The sequence below is a fragment of the Carassius gibelio genome, chromosome B2 (genome assembly GCF_023724105.1).
Source record: "Carassius gibelio isolate Cgi1373 ecotype wild population from Czech Republic chromosome B2, carGib1.2-hapl.c, whole genome shotgun sequence".
Classification (NCBI taxonomy): domain Eukaryota; kingdom Metazoa; phylum Chordata; class Actinopteri; order Cypriniformes; family Cyprinidae; genus Carassius; species Carassius gibelio.
The window spans coordinates 2,372,016-2,392,253 of record NC_068397.1 but is presented as its reverse complement, the minus strand read 5'-3'; the positions used below and the strand labels follow the sequence as shown (position 1 = coordinate 2,392,253).

Genomic DNA, 20,238 nt, shown 5'->3' with positions numbered 1-20,238 from the left:
TTTGAACAAATTGGTCCATTCAATTATTTAATTGACCCTTCAAAAATTAGTCCTTTTGAACAAATCAAATGATTCAAACAGTGTGCAAGTACATCTAATCCCACTTTAAATGCAGCTTCTGTGCCCCTTTGCGGTACTCTCTCCAGTGCACGCATGGATTTAGTTTATACTGATTTCATTTGATCTATAACAGCCCTGTCTGTGTTGTAACTGAATTTGAGTTTAAGAAATTCAAAATAAGGGCAAAATACTTCAATTTAAAACATTGTGCCATATTTTTCTGAATATATGTGATTTATAATATAATATACAGTTATAATACTGTTACATATGATTAATGAAGTTATATAGGTCACATAAATTAAAAATGAAAATATAATTAAACTAAATAGAATTAATATAGGTCACATACATGGAAAAGAATGTGTCGGCATGTTTTTAATGAACTTGTTCAATTGCATACTAAAGATAATGCACCATGGGCCCTATTTTAACGATCTGAAACGCAAGTGTCAAAGCGCGAAGCGCAAGTAACCTTGTGGGCGGGTCTCGGCGCTGTTGCTATTTTCCCGGCGGGATAAATGGCTCTTGCGCCCGGCGCAAATCTAAAATGGGTTGGTCTGAAGTAGCTTCATTATTCATAGGTGTGGTTTGGGCGTAACGTGAAATAAACCAATCGGTGCGTCATCCAACATTCCCTTTAAAAGCAGGTGCGCAAGTTCCATTATGGATTGCTATTATTATGGCGTATTTACCAGGCGCACGCCAGGAGCGGTTCACAGCCGAGGAGACTGATGTTCTTGTAAGAGCAGTGAAAGACAGAGAAGTTGTGTTGTATGGGGATGGGAGAAACCCACCCAAAATATCGTCGGTTAAACAGGCGTGGGAGGAAATAGCCACAATTGTTTCATCGATTTTTTTTTTCCTGGTTCTTGACGGACAAACAAATTTGTCAGATGTCCTTATATACATATATGTCTTGCCACTATCAGGGCAAACAGGTCTGATCCTTAATTACTACAATTAGCCTGAATAATTTGTAAGCAAGATTTCACAATGATTTCCGTCATCTCAAAATAACTGTTGCATCTGTGTAGATTACATGAGCAAAGTGTATGCGCGTTGTGCACGCTATACATTATGGTCAAGCTTGTGCCCTTAAAATAGCATAATGAACAACGCGCAACGCGCCACTGACTTTAGACTAGGTTTTTTCTGGTCAGTGGCGCAATTGTTTAATGGAACAGCAAAATAGCACCAGGGATTGTTTGCGCCGGAACACGCCTCCTTTTTTGCGCTGAACCGCCCAGGGAGCGCAAATTCATTCCCTAGTTTAGCGACGTGCTTCTGTGGAGGGAAAAGCGCGCTTTGCGCGGGTGCAAAATAGGAATGACACATGCGTCGGTGTACAAAGTCAATTGCGCTGGGTGCAAGATAGGGCCCCATGTCACAAAGCTCAAATCATTTCAAATTGGTTTCATGAACATGACAATGAGTTCACTGTACTAAAATGGCCCCCACAGTCACCAGATCTCAACCCAATAGAGCATCTTTGGGATGTGGTGGAATGGGAGCTTCGTGCCCTGGATGTGCATCCCACAAATCTCCATCAACTGCAAGATGCTATCCTATCAATATAAGTCAACATTTCTAAAGAATGCACCTTGTTGAATCAATGCCACGTAGAATTAAGGAAGTTCTGAAGGCGAAAGGGGGTCAAACACGGTATTAAGGCCCGTTCAAACCAAGCACGATAACTATAAAGAAAACGATAAAGATATACAGTATTGTTCAAAATAATAGCAGTACAATGTGACTAACCAGAATAATCAAGGTTTTTCGTATATTTTTTTATTGCTACGTGGCAAACAAGTTACCAGTAGGTTCAGTAGATTCTCAGAAAACAAATGAGACCCAGCATTCATGATATGCACGCTCTTAAGGCTGTGCAATTGGGCAATTAGTTGAATTAGTTGAAAGGGGTGTGTTCAAAAAAATAGCAGTGTGGCATTCAATCACTGAGGTCATCAATTTTGTGAAGAAACAGGTGTGAATCAGGTGGCCCCTATTTAAGGATGAAGCCAACACTTGTTGAACATGCATTTGAAAGATGAGGAAAATGGGTCGTTCAAGACATTGTTCAGAAGAACAGCGTACTTTGATTAAAAAGGAAAACCTATAAAGAAAACCTATAAAGAGGTCCAAAAAATGATAGGCTGTTCAGCTAAAATGATCTCCAATGCCTTAAAATGGAGAGCAAAACCAGAGAGACGTGGAAGAAAACGGAAGACAACCATCAAAATGGATAGAAGAATAACCAGAATGGCAAAGGCTCAGCCAATGATCACCTCCAGGATGATCAAAGACAGTCTGGAGTTACCTGTAAGTACTGTGACAGTTAGAAGACGTCTGTGTGAAGCTAATCTATTTTCAAGAATCCCCCGCAAAGTCCCTCTGTTAAAAAAAAGGCATGTGCAGAAGAGGTTACAATTTGCCAAAGAACACATCAACTGGCCTAAAGAGAAATGGAGGAACATTTTGTGGACTGATGAGAGTAAAATTGTTCTTTTTGGGTCCAAGGGCCACAGGCAGTTTGTGAGACGACCCCCAAACTCTGAATTCAAGCCACAGTACACAGTGAAGACAGTGAAGCATGGAGGTGCAAGCATCATGATATGGGCATGTTTCTCCTACTATGGTGTTGGGCCTATTTATCGCATACCAGGGATCATGGATCAGTTTGCATATGTTAAAATACTTGAAGAGGTCATGTTGCCCTATGCTGAAGAGGACATGCCCTTGAAATGGTTGTTTCAACAAGACAATGACCCAAAACACACTAGTAAATGGGCAAAGTCTTGGTTCCAAACCAACAAAATTAATGTTATGGAGTGGCCAGCCCAATCTCCAGACCTTAATCCAATTGAGAACTTGTGGGGTGATATCAAAAATGCTGTTTCTTAAGCAAAACCAAAAAATGTGAATGAATTGTGGAATGTTGTTAAAGAATCATGGAGTGGAATAACAGCTGAGAGGTGCCACAAGTTGGTTGACTCCATGCCACACAGATGTCAAGCAGTTTTAAAAAACTGTGGTCATACAACTAAATATTAGTTTAGTGATTCACAGGATTGCTAAATCCCAGAAAAAAAAAATGTTTGTACAAAATAGTTTTGAGTTTGTACAGTCAAAGGTAGACACTGCTATTTTTTTGAACACACCCCTTTCAACTAATTGCCCAATTGCACAGCCTTAAGAGCGTGCATATCATGAATGCTGGGTCTTGTTTGTTTTCTGACAATCTACTGAACCTACTGGTAACTTGTTTGCCACGTAGCAATAAAAAATATACTAAAAACCTTGATTATTCTGGTTAGTCACATTGTACTGCTATTATTTTGAACAATACTGTAGTTCTAAAAATCGTTCTCAATATTAAAGAATAGTGGAGTCCACACCACAACTATAACGATAATGGCAAAGAGAAACAATATTGTTGGAATCACTTTCAGAACAATTTTTTTTTCTGATGAACAATAAAAACATTGAAAACCAATCAGAATCAATCCTTCTGTAATGAGCTCGAGAATTTAAAGCAGCAGACGCGCGTCCGCTTAGAATACACAGACAATATTGTTCGCTGGTGTGGTAGCTAATATCGTTATCTTTATAGTTATCTTTATAGTTATCGTTCTTGGTGTGAACGGGCCTTTAGTATGGTGTTCCTAATAATCCTTTAGGTGAGTGTATATCATAATATGAATATAGTAGTCAACATTTTTAAGTGGATCAAAAAAGTTGTTCTAAACGGGTAGCCTATTGTTTTGGTTTTAAGACAACTTTGATGAAAGGTTTAGGTCCTTTTCAAATGTTGACAAGTGTAGTTTTAAGTAATTTAGAATTTTATTTGTGGAGGCCTGTATAGTAAATTAAATTGACAAGGTTTTTTTTTTTTAAACATCTGATCTGTTTCCTAGAACTTTGAGAAACGAAGAGAAGCAGAAACTGAAAGTTAAAACATTACTTTTCATTGACCTTCCACTCTTCTGTAAAAGTTTTCCCATAAGTTTTTGTTTTTAATTTGTGCCATTCATCCAGTTGGAGGGTGTTGGACAAGAAGGCCTGTCTTGCAATCTCCTTTCCATTTTATCCCAAAAAAATATATACTGACACATTAAGATTTGTCTTCACTGGAACTAAAGGGCCCAACTCCAGAAACACAGCCCAATTCCCTTACCCCTGCCCCACCAATCTTTATGGTTAGCAGAATGTGGTCAGACAGGTAACATTGTACCAGTATCTGCCAAACCTAGACTTGTCCATCAGACTGCCAAACAGAGAAGCCAGATTTTTCTTTGCACAAAACCGGTTTCCACTGCTCCAGAGTCCAGTACCATTGTGCTTTACACCAGTGGTTTTCAACTCTAGTCCTGGGGACCCACTGGTATAAAAAAAAATATATTTGTCTCTTAAGCTAATTTTACATTGCATGATTTTCAAAGTCGTCAGATGACCATTGTTTTCACACTTAAATTTTTTATATTTTTTTTTTATCTGCCCAAAATTTTGGCATTTGTCTGCTTTTGTGCAGAACCGGTTGGCAAATAAAAATCGAGGCTAAAATTGTGCAGTGTGAACTTGGCATTACCAGACACACTGAATTTTAATGGGGTTCTCTCCTAACCAGCTGATGATTTGAATCAAGTGCATTAAATAAGAAAGACATTCAAAAAGTACAGAGCACATCAGACACTTGGCATTGCACTTTGCAAAGTAAGGCTTGCATGCAGCTTGGCCATGGAAACCAATTACATGATGCTTCCACCAGACAGTTTGTTTGCAGATATTGATGGCAGTGGAAGTTTGGATTTCTTTAGCTATGGAATCAACAGAGTGGTGGCGACTTTTATGCAGAATGTGTCTTAGCACTCTGTGACATGCTTTGTAACTTTACATGGTCTTCCACTTCTGCTGCTGTTCCCAAATGCTTCCACTTTTCAATAATATCTCTTACAGTTTACTGTGTGATGTCTAGAAGGAAATATATTTCACAAACAGACTTATTGCAAAGTTGGCAATCTACCATGCTTGAATTTACTGTGCTCTTCCGAACTAACCTTTTTCCCTACAAATGTAATGCAGACTGCATGGCTTGTTACTTGATTTTATACACCTGTGGCAAAGGGGTCTGAAAATGAATGAGAGTGTTTCTGAAGGGTGCTTACTCTGTTAAAGAGGAGTAAAGCTTCTTATGACGGCTCAGTATATAGTGAGCAGTATTGTTCCATTACGCCCTTCATAATCACTTCCACACTGCAGCTATCTATCTATCTATCTATCTATCTATCTATCTATCTATCTATCTATCTATCTATCTATCTATCTATCTATCTATCTATCTATCTATCTATCTATCTATCTAAATTTTTAATCATATTTAGTTATCCTGTGCACACAGTCTGTAAGTTGTATGATGAATCTTGTGACATTAGGCAGTGGAAATACAGCCATTGAGGTAACAAACACATTTATTAAATAAACTATGTAGAAATGCTGACAAGGATAAAAGGATTGCATTATTATCAATAGTTCAAGTAGCACATAGCTATTATGTGTTGGTGTGAGTTTTCATCACTGCACAGGTGTAGATTGATCAGCTGCTCTCCGATCCTCTTTATGCTGAGCTCTGCAAACACACGCACACACACACACTCACACACACAGTCTCTCCTGTGCTCCATTTCACGCACCTACAGTCTTACATACAGGAACAGCAGACAGGACGCAAAACAAGGTGACTCCAGCAGAGGCCATTAAAGCAGGTACATTCACATTTCTGCTCTTTTCTGCTGATATTTTCACTCTCATGTCACTCATTTCACTGTCATATGATGCTACAGACAGTAGGTTTAATCAGACTATGTCCTCTGGCGCTGAAAGTAAAGATAGGTCAAGTGATTGTAAATGAGACAAGTACAGTATAGCATTTATTCATGATGTCACTATAGATTACAGTAACATTAATCAAAACGTTATCATATACAGAGTGTGCAGTTTTTACTGTGTTTTTGATGTCACTGAGCTAGTGATGTATTGTTTTTTTTTGTTTTTTCTGCTGAAGTTTTTGCATTATTCTTATCAGTGTTTCAGGTGTGGCATCATCAACGATAGACACATGAACAGAGTCTAATCTAATTAAAATACAGTGTGTACCTTTAAGGTACTAATATGCACATTTAGGGCTAAATAAGAGGTTTAAAGGTACTGTTGTACTTTTTTTCTGAGAGTGTTGTATAGCTAAGCGCTGATCCGTTTTTAGAGCTCTGTCAGTAGACAGATGTTCAGTACATTGTGAACTACAGTACATGCTTAAAATAGCAGTGTGTGCTGAAACCAGAGAAACCTGCAACATTATAAAACATCTCAAGATGAGCTGTGAGAATGAGAAAGTGGAATTGCACATTAAATTCAATTGAAACTAAACTGATAAAGGTGTAAGTGTATATCTTACAGTAATTCATTGTTGACAGATGTCATCATTCTGCAGAATCTAATACTGTTGTAATCTTATAATCCCATTTGCTCTACAATGGTAGAAACGAGCATAGTTTGCTTGAATGCATATGTTCCATATACATAATGTACATAACAAGAAATATTTTGAACAGTATTACAAATCCATTTGTTGATGTTAATTGTCCTCATTCTCAGCTCTGGGCTTCTTATCCCAAAAGCATCAAGTAAGATCATACAAAACATTGTTCTCTATGATCTGTTTAGGATTATAAAGCTTTTTAAAAGTATAGTTCTGGTCTTGCCAGTCTGTCTATTTCTTTTTATGCATTTGTTTATATTTATAACATTTATAACATTGTTCTTCTTTTTTCATGTAGCACCATGTTTTTTTTCCCCTATATCCTTCTCTGTTTTCTTCTAGAGCCAGATCATTAAACAATTTGGTGTCTATTGACACAGCTTCTTCTGTGACCCCAGAGACATCATGTCAGGGGACGGTAGCCAGGGAGACAAAACCCAGTGCAATGGAGTCAAAAAGCACAGGTATACCTATGGTTTCATGTGGATTGGTTTATTATCTCATTTTGAAATGTGTATTCATTTTACACTGCATATAAAAAAGGCAAGTTTATAGTGTTTGTGGATTATTATTGTTGTTGCTGCTGCTTAATCCTACTGTTAAAACCTTGTTTTTTGTTTTTGTTTGGCAGGATCTCTAAAAAAAATCATAATTATTGTTTTCACAAATAAAGGCCTTAACATTTCAAAATATCATGACAGTATATGTTGCATACACTGCAAAAATGTATAGTAATCATAATTAATTAATTTATTAGATTACATTAGATTAAAAGTTATATGTCAATGCAGTTAGCATCTAATCAGAAGTGCAATAAGCAGTAAGTACAGTGTTAAAATATAATATATACTATATATATACAATATGTTACAAATGTACAATAAATATACAAATAAGGCAGTACTGGACAAGACATAATTTAGAGATTTTAAAAACTATTAGTATGATATACAGATAGGTGTACTATGAACATATTGTACTATACAGTTAGATTTTGTAATAAGTGTATGTACACTATAAGCAGAAACTCTGGACATATGAACATTATTTACACTAGTGCACTGGACAGTAAAAAGTGCATAGAAAAATATTTCAATGTGCAAATGGATTACTCAGTATTCTGGGATTAACAGACAGTAGTGCAAGTAATAACAAGTTTAGTGTTTACTGCTTGTTTGTAAATAAATCCGATGAGGAGTGATGAGGAGGAATCTGTGTGTGTGGTGTGTGTGTGTGTGTGTGTGTGTGTGTGTGTGTGTGTGTGTGTGTGTGTGTGTTGGATCAGAGGGCAGAGTTCAGCAAGGAGACAGCTGTAGGGAAAAAGCTGTTCCTGAATATGCTGGTCCTTGTCCGGAGGCTCCTGAAGCGCCCCCGGAGAGTACCTTTCTCGCTATTTTTACTTCTTTTCAAGGAAAATATCTAAACATTTTTAAATCCATATACAGTACATTTACTTGCGATGAAAAAGAAAGATATGAAGCCTTATTTTCTGAGAAATAGAACAAAATTAAATGAGTTTATGTTTAAAACAAAAACAAATATGTCAAAGGTTAATGCAAACTTAATTTTTTATGACAGCATTGGAAGTTTGTTTGTTCATATTTTAACCTTAGACTTAGATTTTGATGAACTTATCATAAGACAAAACTTCTCATGTGATTTTGCAAATAAACATCTAGAATTAAGAATCTTTAGACATTTGCTCTGAAATAACAAGACAATACTACGGTGCCCGTCGGTTCACTTAGTTTTGTCGTGGCCACAACATCATAACTCAAGGGAACATGATGTCATGGCCTCCTGATGCCATGTTGAGGGAAAGACATATTTTTCTTGTGGCTATTAATTTAATGCATAAACGAAACTGTTGCAATCCGGGATTATCAAAAATGGATCAAACATTTTTATTAACATTAAACATTTTAATATATATATATACACACACACCAGCCACTTTATTAGGTACACCTGTTTAAATTGCTAATCAGCCAATCACATGGCAGCAACTCAATGCATTTAGGCATCTAGATGTCATGAAGAAGAGATGACAAAAAGTCAACCGTAACTCAAATAGCCATTAGTTATGACTAAGGTATGCAGAATACCATCTCTGGACACACAGCACATCGAATCCTGAAACAGATGAGCTACAGCAGCAGAAGACCACACCGGGTGCCAATCCTGTTAGCTAAGAACAGGAAACAGAGGATACAATTCACACAGTCTCACCAAAATTGGACAATAAAAGATTGGAAAAACGTTGCCTAGTCTGATGAGTCTCGATTTCTGCTGCGACATTCAGATGGTAGGATCTGAATTTGGTGTAAAGAACATGAAAGCATGGTTCCATCCTGCCTCGTCCTCAATGGTTCAGGCTGCTGGTGGGGGAGTAATGGTGTGGGGGATATTTTCATGGCACTTTGGGCCCCTTAGTACCGATTGAGCATCGTTTAAATACCACAATCTTCCCAAGTATTGTTGCTGACCATGTCACCAGATCCCAATCCAATAGAACAGCTTTGGGATGTGGTGGAACAGAAGATTCACATCATGGATTTGCAGCCGACAAATCTGCGGCAACTGTGTTGTGCTATCATGTCAATAAATCCAACACCTTTTAGAATCTATGCAACAAAGAATTAAGGAAGTTCTGAAGGCAAAAGGTGGTTGAACCTGGTACTGCAGTATAGGCTGATATACTATACTGCACTCAAACAGGGAGAGGCCCGTGGATGACACTCGTAACAAGTTATGTGCGTACACAACCATAGAGAGTTGTTGGCTCCAGGATGAAGGATTCTTGGAGACCAGACATCGCAACATTCTCTCCAAATCTTGGTTGGCACGCTCGGACTGACCATTGCTCTGGGGATGATAACCCGAAGACAAGCGAACTGTGGCTCCCAATAATTTACAAAACTCTTGCCAAAATTTAGACACAAATTGGGAACCCCTGTCAGAGACCACATCCATCGGGAGGTCATGTAACCTAAAGACGTGATCAATTACAGTAACTGCTGTCTCCTTGGCTGAAGGTAATTTGGGCAAAGGAATGAAATGTGCCGCCTTCGAGAACCGGTCCACTACGGTCAAAACAACCATCATGCCATTAGAGGGCGGGAGGGCAGTAACAAAATCTAGTGTGATGTGGGATCAGGGTCTTGAAGGGACAGACAGTGGTTGGAGTAACTCATCTGGAGGTCGGTTAGACGTTTTACCACGGGCACAAACAGAGCAGACCAAAACTAAATCGTGAATGTCACAAGCCATAAGTCACCACCAAAATTGTTGCTTTACTAAGCAGCTAGTGTGGCCTACTCCTGGATGACGAGCAATGACCCCATTGAGTAAGGTCAGACCGTAACCCCTCCGGAACGAACAACTGATTCGGTGGGCACCGGGTGGAGGTCAAGGCGGTTAGAGGTGCGACTAGTAGGCTGAATTTGCGAATAAACGGCAATAAAATTGCCGAACCCCAGAAAACACATAGGGCCTTACGGGAATCTGGACTTGGCCAATCTATCACAGCCTTAACCTTGTCAGGATCCATACGTACTCCTTCAGAAGAGATGTAACCTAGGAAAGAAACAGACTGTACACGAAAACGCATTTCTCCACCTTTACAAAAAGCACCTTCTCTTGCAACCTCTGAAGTACTCGCCTGATGTGCTGAACATGTTCCCGGAGAGATGAAGAAAAATCAATATGTCATCCAGGTAAACATATATGAATTGGTCTACTATGTCTCTCAACACATCATTCATGAGAGCTTGGAAAACTGCTGGAGAGTTGGAAAGCCCGAACGGCAAAACCAAATATTCAAAGTGCCCTCTGGGGGTGTTGAAAGCGGTTTTACATTCATCCCCCTTCCTGATGTGGACCAAATGATAAGTGTTACGTAAATCCAATTTTGTGAAAATGGATTCTCCCTGCATCCTCTTGAAGGCTGAAGACATCAACAGCAAAGGATAAATATTGTTCACCGTGATGTTGTTCAGCTCAATACAAGGTTGCAGAGATCCATCCTTCTTACCAACAAAAAAGAATGCCGCCCCCACAGGAGAAGAGGAAGGGTGGATGAACCCCGTTGCTAGAAAATCAGAAATATATTTCTCCATGGCCACCCTCTCAGGAATAGAAAGAGAGTAAAGCATAGGCGGAGTTTTTTGTGCCTGGGGGGGGGGGGCACCTACCAGTAGATGCGGTGTTCCCCTCGGAATGTCTGTTTCCCTTTACGCAAACATACTACAATTCTTGCGTAGTTGCTGAGTTACTATACGTACGATCAGAACTAGCCTGCGCAAGAAGCGTGACTGGATGTACGACAAGTCAAATAGTTCAAAATACCGTCCTAAATCTTAAACTTGAAAATAAATTTAAGACGAGAGTTTTTTCAACTTGAAATGTAAAAACATAAGACAAAAATAACAGAACAACTGCAAGATGATTAATTAAAAAAAGAACATAAACAGGAGTGTGAGAATCATTTTACTATGCTGCAGTGTAGCAAGAAATTTGTCCCTTTTTGCTTTCCTTACATCCAGGTGTGTTTGAGGTATTTGCATGCTGGTATGTTGCCAAATCCGTGGAATTTAGGCTACATTGGGAAAATGTTTGATTAACTATTTGGTTGGGTTTATTACATGGACCTGGCAACCCGAGGGGAAACAGACATTCAGAGGGGAACAGAATCGACTGCTACACCGGCCTCGGTTGCTGTGTCAGTAGCAGCAGTGAGTGGAATTGATGGTTGAAGTGCCAGAGTTAGAAAACTCCACACTTTTACTAGTGGGTTTATTAAAAAAACGACGAATGTCCATTTTGTTTATTTAAGCATGTAGACTAAAGCGGGAACAGAACGAGAAGAGAGTCCACTCATGTAACTTACCGCGATACTTTGAAGTCCACCAAAATAATCTTCTTTTTCAATATAGTAATTAAAAATAATTAATTCTAAACTTACTCTTTATATCCACAAAAATTATAAGATAGGACAAATAAAATTAGAAAATATGAATTCTGTATTTATTTTTATTTTTCAAAGCACAAGGCAGGCATTAATTGGCTCTGGTCTGGGGGTGCAGTGCCCCCCTTAGACCCCCCCCCCCCCCCCCAAACTCCGCCCATGGAGTAAAGTCTGCCTTTAGACAGGGACTTATCTGGTACTAACTCTATGGCACAGTTATAGGGACGATGCCGAGGAAGAGAAGCAACGCGAGACTTATTGAACACCTCCTTCAGGTCCAGATACTCTGTGGGCACATTTGACAGAACCGCTGCCTTCTCCTGAAACACAGAACCAGACACAGAAGAACAAGCAGACACCAGACAGGACTCGTGACAAAGCTTGCTCCACATAGTGATGGAGTTGGAACCCCAATCCACTCGAGGACTGTGTTTCGCCAGCCAAGGGTGAACTAAGACAATGTGTGCAACAGGGGAGTCCAGGAGAAGGAAGGGAATAGTCTCAGTGTGATTGCCAGAGGTGATCAGAGTTATGGGTCCAGTAGGTAAGGTGATTTTGGGGAGTTCTTGACCATTTAGAGCTTTGACAGAGATGTGGCGAGGGAGAGACGTGTTGGGGAGTTTCAGCTGCTGTGCCAGATGGGTGTCAATGAAGTTACCCTCTGCTCCAGAATCCAGGAGGGCTTGAAAGGAGTAGGTGTTGTTGTTGGCCAATCTCAGTCTCACCGGAAGGAGAGTGGATGATGGGGACTTCCTGGCAGAGATCCGACCCAACAGTAGCCCCAAGTTTATTACCGGGCTTGCTCTTTTACTGGGCAAGAGAGTAGAAAATGCCCAGTGCCACCGCAGTATAAGCAGAGTCCACAGGACCTCCGCCTCTCTCTCTCCTCCTGGGACAGCCAAGGTCTTCCCACCTGCATGGGCTCGTGATTGACGACGGGACCTCATAACATTATTATTATTATATTAACTTACTAGGGCTATATTTTTATTTTTTATTTTAAAGATTTTTATTTCCCCTTTCAATTCGTCTATTGCCTGACAGTTATGCCAATAAAGTTTTGATATTATGATTGTATTTATGCCCATGTGTGATAATAAGCGTGTTGTGTTTTCATTTACAAATTAATGTGTATGATAAATTCCTCAAAGAAACACTATAGTATTTATAATTATGGTTTATTAATTAGCCAAAATAAAATTAAATATATGTTTATATAAACGGCATTCCAGCAAAAATTCCAGTCAGCACAATCAATGCTTTATTGGCATATTGAGCCTTCACAATAGGCTATTATTAATAAAAAGATTGAAATGAATGCAAACAATACCAATAATAGGCTGATAATAATTTTTATAATATACAATAATATCCCAAAAAGGCATTCAGCTAATGGACTTACAAGACTGTTGGATGGATAACAATGTTTTTAAATTCTATATTATGCACTTTATGTAACTTTTATTCACGATAAACTTCATTTGAATGCTGACTATTGCACGTAACAGTCCAGTAGCCAAGGCATACAGATAATATAATATTTTATGTAATAGTTTCGTTTATTTGTATATCGCTTTTTACAATACAAATCATTACAAAGCAACTTTACAGAAAATTATGTTTCTACAATATTTTCTTATAACTTTCTTGTAATTCAAAATAAAATATGAATGAATCCATCTCCTTGTGGCACTCCATACTATTCAGGGTTTCACCTGAATTACCCAAAGATAGTGTTAGTGAATCAAAAGATTGGATCTAAAATAGATTAGCATCTAACAACATTTCTCCAGCCTGTTGGATATATATTATATTTATATTATATATATATATATACATGGATCGATCTGCTCCCTTCTTGGTTACAAGGTTTCGGGGTTAAACCTGGTTTATACTAAACCTCATTGCAGCATTGCTCTGTGTCATACAGCGATTGATTCCACTCTAGTGTATTTTTGTTGATAGAACTACTTTAAATTTACTCAGTGTGAACTTATTTTTTATTTAACTGTTGTGTATCAGTAGTATCAGATCTGCCATCGTACTATGGATCTGAATATCAGCATGGCTGTGATAAGATTAATAAGGGTTTATGTTAAGAAGAACAGTATTATTGCTTAAATATACTGGCTTTAATACATGTTTGCATTCTGTGTTCTCTGATTACCTGTGCAGTTTTGAATTCACAGAGAAATGTTTTTCACTCTCCATTTCGGAATAGGTCAGCTCTTCCTGCTGCAATGTTCTCACGAAAAAATGTCAATATGTGGGGTGTTCTCAAAAAATGCATTGGGATGGTAAGTCAAATATGGCTATATATGCATAAATATGTTTGCATTGTTAGGTTTGCATGATGTTAGCAGTGCTCTTGTTTGCAAAGTAGATCTGCTGCTGAATTCTTTAACTGATGAATGCATGTACATGATGCATGAAATGTGCATAGTTATTATACTGAACAGATGAACTTTTTTACAAAACAATATGTATTATAAAGCACTACAGAGTAAAGGTGATTCACGTTCTGATGTAAAAGTAGTCTGTTAATCACTTATTCTCATCTTTAAATCTTCACAGGAACTGTCTAAAATCACAATGCCGGTGATTTTTAACGAGCCTTTGAGTTTTCTTCAGAGATTGACTGAATACATGGAGCACACATACCTCATCCAGAAGGCCAGCGCTTCACAAGACTCCATCAACAGAATGAAGGTAAATATATTTTTTATTTTATTTTTAGGCCAGGAAACCCTTAGCGAATAGAGAAATGGAGCAGGGACCTACTGAGTAAAACAGTGTTGAATTTAAGCCTGGCCTATATTAACATGCATATGGGACCATTGGTGTATTCTAGAGCGATGTTTGCATTACAAACCCATTAAAATGATTAAGATGGTGGCAAGACTTCAGATTTTATGCGGATTTTATGTTTTTAAATGCAATAGACATGACATGAAAATTAGCTTCGGTGTCTTTACTTCAGCTTTGGTTAAGATTAATTTTAGGGGGTATTCTCTAATTAGATTTCTTATCAAATTGTCTTTTAGGTCAAACAATAACAGCTAGGTTCAAATTATATAAATTACGACTGAATTTAACATGCTTTAATTAAATTACCTTCAGTATACAGAATTAGCATTGTGTAAACTGTATGGAATCTTATCTAAATACGACACACATTATATTTTAGCATTGAATAACTATTACACCAATGAAATTTAACTAGAAAAAACTCTATAGCATCTAAAAGCTATTTTGCATGTTTATATAAAGTGGGATTTTTATTTTTATTATTGAGTGATTATTGGGTTAAAACATTTGCTACTGTTATGGAAAAATGTGTTGATTTGAGACTCTATGGAGTGTTTTGGTAGTTTTAGTTAATTTTGGATGTGAAATGTACTACTGTGCCAAGGTCAAAGTTGGTTAGGAGGATTTTGTGAAAGAGTTTTGAAAAACTGACCTTAGTATTAAGAAATGTATTTTATTGATTGTTGGTAACACCATGTTTCTTTGGTTTTCCAGTGTGTGGCAGCTTTTGCTGTGTCAGCCGTGGCCTCACAGTGGGAGAGGACGGGAAAACCCTTCAACCCACTGCTCGGAGAAACCTACGAGCTGCTCAGGTCAGGGATTCACATCAACTGATCAGTCATGAGCAAACACATTCATGTTTCATATGAGCTGTCATTGTTTGTGTGTCATCAGAGAGGATCTGGGGTTCAGATGGGTCTCTGAGCAGGTCAGTCATCATCCGCCGGTCAGTGCCTTCCACGCTGAGGGCGTAAACAACGACTTCATGTTTCATGGCTCCATTTATCCGAAACTCAAATTCTGGGGGAAGAGTGTGGAGGCCGAACCTCGGGGAATCATCACCCTAGAGCTTCCTCTGTGAGTCCTTTACAGCCAGTAAACATGAGGAGCATGCTTTGACTTCTTACATGTAAATTTATCTACACGATTGACTCACGTATTGTTAATCTGTTGTTTTTTCAGCCACAATGAAGCCTACACCTGGAGCAACCCGACCTGCTGTATTCACAACATTATCATGGGGCAACTGTGGATTGAGCAATATGGAAATGTTGAAATTATTAATCATAAGTAAGAGCAAGTATTGTCCACTAGTTTGACAAAAAGTGCAACAAACAAGGTTGTAAATTAGATAACAACTAACATGGAAGACATAGAAGTTCCACAAATGATTTGACTGTGCTTTTTAACAGAACTGGGGAAAGATGTTGTTTAACTTTCAAATCATGTGGCATCTTTGGAAAAGAGTTGCATAAAGTGGAAGGATACATTCTTGATAAAAGGTACGTAAACACTGATCAAATGACAGAAAACTGATGCTATTTCTGTCCCAGAGAACCTGATTCAATATGGCTGTAGTGTGGTATTTGACTTGAACTGGTATTAATTAATTTTGACTTGATATTTAACTGAACTGAACTGAATAAACTAACAATTATTCAAAAAGTGGTCCAAAGGAAAGCATGGCAACACTTAAGACTTGTGAAAAACTATTAACTATTAAGTAGTTGCTTATTAATCATGCATATTATTAGTACTTATAAAGCAAATATTAATGCATGGTCATTTTCCGGATCCCTTAACCGTACCCAATACATACAATTTTCTTAATGTCTGTCCAGCAAAAGAAAGATCTGTGCTCTGTATGGCAAGTGGACGGAGTGCTTGTATTCTGTGGATCCAGTGACATTTGATGCACACAGAAAATCTGACACAAAGCGCTCTGAGAAGGACAGGAAGGGAAGCACACAGGTGACCGATAATGCATCATACTGCATGCATTTGATTTGACATCTTATTTGTTGCATTTATTAACATTAATCAATGTCTAATGTAATGTGCTGTACAAATGTTGCTGACGTGCAGAATCGGGGTCTTTTGCAGAGTAATAATGCGGATGAGGATCCGGATGAAATGCCTCCTCCAGAAGCAGAGACAGTGCAGGTGATTCCAGGAAGTGAGCTGATCTGGAGGATATCACCGCGACCAGACAACTCCAGAGAAGTGTGCAGAACATACTCGTCTTATTATGATGCGATCCATTACCAAACATCAAATAATCACCATTTTAGCATTGAATATTATTTGGGCTTGAGATAGGCACCAGTACTCTTTCAGTGACCACTGGTCATGATGTTACTTTCTACTGAATTGGAATCTGAACCACAATTAATTTTCTGAATTAGAATTAATTTGTGCCTCTGATTCCTTGAGATTAATTTCTGGTATGAGGTCCCTATTAGAGGGGTTTGTATTTGCTATGGGGCTTAACTTCATTAATGAATTGAATTAATTGGTTATGGAAAACAACAGGACACTGGCCCCGCCCCCAGACCTGTATCCCATCTTACATTTCATACAGTTGACTGCTGACAGATATGATGCAGTTATGGCTTAATATTCAAGATATTGGGGTAAAAAAGCTCCTGTATGAGTTTACCCACCCCTCTTAGTCAAACTAAAATATATGTATAAAAATAAATATGCCTGTTTTATTACATATTGTTACTCAATTTCTCTCTCTCTCTCTCTCTCTCTCTCTCTCTCTCTCTCTTTCTGTCAGTACTATGCGTTCACATCCTTCGCTCTGCAGCTGAATGCGTTGGATGCAGAGATGGAGCGAGTTCTTCCACAGACAGACTGTCGTCTGAGGCCTGACATCAGAGCCCTGGAGAATGGAGACATAGGTACATCAACCTCTTACTGACTTATGATGAAATACATTCATTCAACCACTAAACTCACACCTACTGTAGTTACACTGCAGATTCATACAGTCTTCACAACAAATTCAATGCTTTACGTCATCTTCAGCTCATGCATTGCTCTAGTGTTTGAGCTACATTTTGAACATTTGCATTAAGGAATTTAAACAACATGTGTGCATATGTGTTTGTGTGTTCATTTAAATGAAAGTTGAAATAAAATAAAGTATAAATATTATATAAAAAATGTAAACTAAGTGAAAAAAATAATAAAATAAAAAATAAAAAGAAATAGTAATTAAATAATTTTTAAATAATTGCATTCTCTTGGCTTTGCTAGCACCATTGTCTACCAAAATACACAAAGAGAATGCCAAGAGAATGCACAAATTGTCATTTTATTAGTTTTAGATTTTTTAATAATTTTTTTTTTTCACTTAGTTTATGTTGTGGATGAATTTGCATTGCTGTTGTTTCCAGATGCAGCTGGTGCAGAGAAGAACAGACTGGAGGAAAAACAACGAACGGCTCGGAAAAATCGCTCCAAATCAGACGAGGAATGGAAAATAAGGTCTGACAAGAGTTAATAATCACTGATACCGATGGGTGAAAGTACATAACCCAGGGGTCTTCTTTGTTCTGAAATGACTGTATAAGACTTAGTTTTAGATTCAGTTATGTAAGGAAAGCAAAGAAATTTCACACGTTACAATTAACAAGGTAGCACTTATTTTTTACAATCACTTGGTAATAAATGGGTACTTACATGTTGTCACTCTATATTTCCCTTTACTTTCCTAAGTAACACCGTAAGTACACATACTGTAAAATAAAGTGCAGTGGAGGGAGTAAAGCCAGAATTGGGATACACTGTGATGATGATCTGATTCTTTATCAGCATTTATTGGTTTGTCTGCATGTATGATTATGTTGGGGATGGACAGACATGATTGCATTGATCTTAACTTTAATGTCAAACTCATGTTCACATGCAGGTGGTTTCATCAGGGGCCGAACTCTTACACCGGAGCCCCAGACTGGCTCTACACCGGCGGATACTGGGACAGAAACTACTCGCACCTGCCTGACATATACTGACCTCAAACTACTGCAAACATCTGGAGGAACAGAGCCTCTACACGTATATAAATGAGTGTCTGTTTTGGTGCTACGCCCTGAATATGATGACACAGTTAAGCCATCACGGCATACAGTAAGAGCACAAGATCTAACATGAGCTTTATCTTTTAGACCGTTCAAGTGTAGTATTAATTTATATTCAATAGATATGTGAGATAATGCATGTAACGTCATAAGAATTTGTGAGAACATTTGTAACATTCGGAAACGTAACCAATTAATATGGATTATTTTCATATACCTAGATATAGGAGTGTTTTTCTTACAACTAATTTGAATAGATTAGAGTCTTCTTTAAAAGAAAGAATGATTTATATCCAGTCAAATATGCGGAAAATATGAAGAGTTCATAGGCAAAAAAACTGTAAGTCCATCTGTGACGTTTGAGTAAATTTTATTATTATTATTATTTTAAATCAGGCTTCTACAAAAATATATATTTTTAAACAAGATAAGGAATTCAATAACTGACTAAAAAAACTTTTATTTGCCATTAAAGTGAATTTACTGAATCTAAAAGCTTCTTAAAATGCTCATTTAAAAGAAAAAGTGTTTGTGTATGGTGTACAGATACTCTTAAAATAGACTGAATTTTGAAAAGATTTGCTGAAGCGTGTTTTGGAAGGTCACACAAAATCTGCTTGTGATTTAATAAAGATGTTGGTCTGTTGCATTTATGAATCAAATATCTGTGATCTTTGACATCAGCAGGAAATCATAACAGGAATATTTAGCGAAATGTGCTCTTGTTGTGTATATGTGCATTAAACAGCTGCGTCCTGAAAATAGCACATTGTCATGTAAGCTATATTTTCCACATAACACTTAAGAGTTTATTTACTGTTAAATAAAAGGCTGTCTGAAAATTAAGAGTGTGTGTTAAGTGTGTGTATGTTTAAATATAAATTATACTGTATGTATTAATCTTTTGAAAGCATGCCTGGTTCTATTTCACCCTTTTGAGAAATCTAATTTTGCATAAAAAAAGCTTATTTTAGGAACAATGCAGGACTATAAAGAGGCATTACAGTAAAGCTCTGTGTCTGGGTGACCACAATTTGGATCACACCACTTCATCAATCATCACTGACGAATCAATCTGTAACTTAATGCACGCTCTCTCACATTTGTGAGGCAAAAATACAAAGTGGTAAAATCAGCTTTAATTTGCTGCTGTATTTTAAACAACAAAAAAGTTTTATGATAAACTAATCAAAATGATTTTAATGCTGAATTATTATCCCTCCAGTTGTCATTATAGTGGTGCAGTGACTGGGACAGACTTCGTGCATCAGCTCTGTTCATAAAGCCATTATTTAATCCTGATTATGTGAAGTAAATCACCTCTCAAGCAGGTTTGTGCTTAAAATTCACTTTTACTGATCTATGGCCTGACAACATCTCATCTGACCAGTTTACTGTTGTTCTGCAATCATTTGACTTGCACCTGTCACTGAGGTGAGTGTGCGTCTAAAAGTGTCCTGTTTAACCTCTTAAGTGCCATCGGTCAAACCCATTTTGAAATCAGACACTGTGTTAAAATAGAAATGGTACTTTAAAATCTTTTGGCGGTCTCCTCCTCCCGAGTCAGGTGTCATATTACACAATGCATCACGGTCTTTAAGAATTACACCTTTTTATAATCTTGACAAAATACATATCGTCCGAAAGGTCTCAAGATTCCATATTTGGTGGTCATTTAGTTTTATTTGCAGAGATATTTAGACATTTGTGACAGAAAAATGCATTAAAAATTTTAATTGGAATAACGCCCTAATAAAAATAAAATTTCACAGGAACCTCAA

At 37.6% G+C, this 20,238-nt stretch overlaps 1 protein-coding gene across 3 annotated transcripts; it reads left to right on the top strand.

The window, feature by feature from the left end:
• The first annotated feature begins 5,663 nt into the window (after positions 1 to 5,663).
• On the top strand, positions 5,664 to 19,303 carry LOC127950804 (oxysterol-binding protein-related protein 1). 3 transcript variants are annotated; one of them, XM_052548114.1, is made up of 13 exons: positions 5,664 to 5,822; positions 6,938 to 7,059; positions 13,783 to 13,858; positions 14,136 to 14,270; positions 15,084 to 15,181; positions 15,264 to 15,446; positions 15,552 to 15,659; positions 15,782 to 15,871; positions 16,211 to 16,340; positions 16,473 to 16,532; positions 17,152 to 17,275; positions 17,774 to 17,864; positions 18,289 to 19,303. In XM_052548114.1, exons 2-13 carry the CDS (start codon positions 7,001 to 7,003, stop codon positions 18,389 to 18,391), a joined length of 1,257 nt encoding a protein of 418 aa, XP_052404074.1. In that variant the 5' UTR covers positions 5,664 to 5,822; positions 6,938 to 7,000; the 3' UTR covers positions 18,392 to 19,303. The 3 variants fall into 3 exon arrangements, with proteins under 3 accessions (XP_052404074.1, XP_052404073.1, XP_052404072.1); XM_052548113.1 differs by having other exon boundaries at positions 5,666 to 5,822; positions 16,473 to 16,592; positions 17,780 to 17,864; XM_052548112.1 differs by having other exon boundaries at positions 5,679 to 5,822; positions 16,473 to 16,592.
• The last annotated feature ends 935 nt before the right edge of the window (positions 19,304 to 20,238 follow it).